Source organism: Vombatus ursinus, unplaced genomic scaffold (genome assembly GCF_900497805.2).
Source record: "Vombatus ursinus unplaced genomic scaffold, bare-nosed wombat genome assembly UNPS02011296.1, whole genome shotgun sequence".
Lineage (NCBI taxonomy): Eukaryota > Metazoa > Chordata > Mammalia > Diprotodontia > Vombatidae > Vombatus > Vombatus ursinus.
The window spans coordinates 1-2,569 of NW_020951074.1; the positions used below are offsets into that span (position 1 = coordinate 1).

Below are 2,569 nucleotides of genomic sequence, written 5' to 3' on the forward strand. Positions count from 1 at the left end.
AAATGAGAAAACTGAGGTTCAGAGATAGTATTCTGCTAGAGGTTATATAGCAAGATAATGACATAACAACACTATATGCTACTTTTGTGTCCTAAATTTCTCCCTTGGTCCCTGCTCTATTACTTACCTTGGATATTACCCATGTTTCTTCTGGTACAGCCCCCTGTGGCATTTCAGTGGCATAAGCACAAATGCCCAAATTGTTCAGAATATAATGAGGCCATGCTGGACCAGGGATAATATTACCTCTTTCTTTGTTCCAGTGTGAAACCCAAGCTGGGTTTGGTGGTAAGAAGATGACATATGTCCTATTAATACACATCTGCATGCCAGACCCTCATTACAAAAGCCAGGAGCTTAGGATGTGGGGACAGAAGGAGATGAAATGAGTCATGTTAGATGGGCTTAGAGTTCCCTCCCTCTACCCAGCTCGGAGGAGTGGGGAGTGGCCTCCTGCAAGGCATTAGGATCAACTAATTGAACTGGATGGCCCAGGAGGTAAGCACCCCACCCTAAAAGGAAAATAAGACCAAGCAGAATATAAAGGCAGCCCTCTGAGGTAAAGGGCTCAGAAGTTTGGTTTGGGACGAGACACAATCTGTTACCAGCTCTACAGAAGGGCTAAGAAAATAGATAAATAGATGAACAGACAAAATGAAATGGAAGTGTCTTGGTCAGGATAGCATCGTGAGAAAGAAAATATATGTCTATGTATCTCATTACATGGTTTTACTCATGTGAGTTCACAAGTATGAATTTGTGAGTATTTTTGAGAATACAAAATACTATTTGTATTCAGTGTCCTCACAAGTGTTCGTGTGAGTTATGTTCAGTACATAATGTAGTTCATCATGTATGTTTATGCAAACTCTCCCCCATTTACCCCATCTACCTAATACCTACATCTGCTGCTTTCTTCTCTGCTAGTTCCAGCTTCTCCTGGGCATCCTTCAGGGCTTCTGAATACTTGTCCAGTTCATCCTCTGTTCCCTTCAACTTCTTCTGCATAGCTGCCAGCTCGTCCTCCAACTGTGAGAACCCCAAGAAAGCAATACATACACCACAATTACAGTTTAATTGTCCCTGGGTTCCTAGATCCTAATTAGATTCCTTGTCCAGCCTCTGGACTAGTAGCTCCAGGGAAACTCCCCTATCAACCAGTTCCCAATTCTCTGTCCTTGTCATTTGGCCTTGGGAAGCCCAGTACTTACCAGCCCGATACTTGAGATGTCTAATCTGCCCTCAATTTTTGACTTCAGAGACTTGAGGGCCAAAGATTCCAGGGTATCTCGATGGGGTTTGTGTTAAAGGACTGATGAGGGCATTGAGGTGCTGAATGTTAGTGTCCTATCCCTGCTTCCAGAGTCAGATGGACTCTTCAGGAAAGTGATCATCTATTTTACCACAGTGACTAGCACATAGCAGGTACCACATAATTGCTACTATTACTACTACTACTACTACTATCATCATTATTATTTTTTTGTTTTGTTTTGGTGAGGCAGTTGGGGTTAAGTGACTTGCCCAAGGTCACACAGCTAGTAAGTGTCAAGTGTCTGAGGCTGTATTTGAACTCAGGTCCTCCTGATTCCAAGGCTGGAGTTTTATCCACTGCGACACCTAGCTGCCCCTACTAACATTATTATTAATGGATAAACAGAGGCTCAGCAAGTTTCAGTACCTTGTTCGAGGTCATAGGCAGCCAGGACAAACAACTCAGATAGCCTTCTTCCCAACCTGGAGCTCTTTAACACTGGCCAATATTGCCCCTGCTAGGACCACAGGAAAAGGCTATTTCTCCCAGAAAGAGACATTTGTCCTTTCTATCTGTCACCTTCCTTTCTTATTCATCCTCTTCCCATATCCCTTAGCCCCATGTAGATGTTAAAAACAAATTGCAGCACACACCTGCTTGCTTCGGTCCTCTGCCTGCTTCTGTTCAGCCTCAGCCTGCTCTGCCCGGTCCAAGGCATTCTCCTTGTCCAGCTTCAGCATTTGCATCTTTTTCTTGATGGCCTCCATCATTGGGGTTAGTTATGAGTCGTTGGGGACTGGAACAAACGCTAAGGGTCTTCTGTCTGGGCGACTGGTCATCCCTAGAACTGAGGTTTTATCTTGAGGGCTCTAGCTCCACCCCTCCATCCCAATATGGCCCTGTTCAATCCTCCACCTCCCTAAAATTGACTTCCTATGGGGAGGAACACTCTGATGGACTGATGTCACTTAGAGAAATTCAGGAACAGCTGAAGGCTGGTTTTAGACAATAGAAAGTGGGGGAGGGACAGGCTCCTATCAACATGAATTATTTTTCCTCTTTCATTTAGATACCTTAATAACTGTTATGAGAGAAAAATGGAATGCTATGGAAGAGGCAGAAAGGCAGATTTCAGGCAACTAGAAGGTCCCAGTTTTTGGAACTTTATTAGGGCTCTGACTACCCCTCCTACTGTTAACCCTCACCTGATCTAAACTTGGTGCTAGGCATATCCCACTAAGTATTTTCCATTTATTCTTGGTATCTAGTGAATTTGGGAGGAGGAAATAAATAAATAAATAAGAGTTTGGGGAA

General features: G+C 43.7%; 1 protein-coding gene across 1 annotated transcript; it reads right to left on the reverse strand.

Moving 5' to 3' along the window:
• Positions 1-903: 903 nt before the first annotated feature.
• On the reverse strand, positions 904-2,070 carry LOC114038484 (tropomyosin alpha-3 chain-like; the record flags this gene model as incomplete). The annotated part of the gene is made up of 2 exons (XM_027855743.1): positions 1,909-2,070; positions 904-1,029 (listed from the first exon to the last, which is right to left on the reverse strand). Coding segments are annotated over exons 1-2 (243 nt in total), but the record flags the coding sequence as incomplete, so codon positions are not given.
• Between the last annotated feature and the right edge of the window lie 499 nt (positions 2,071-2,569).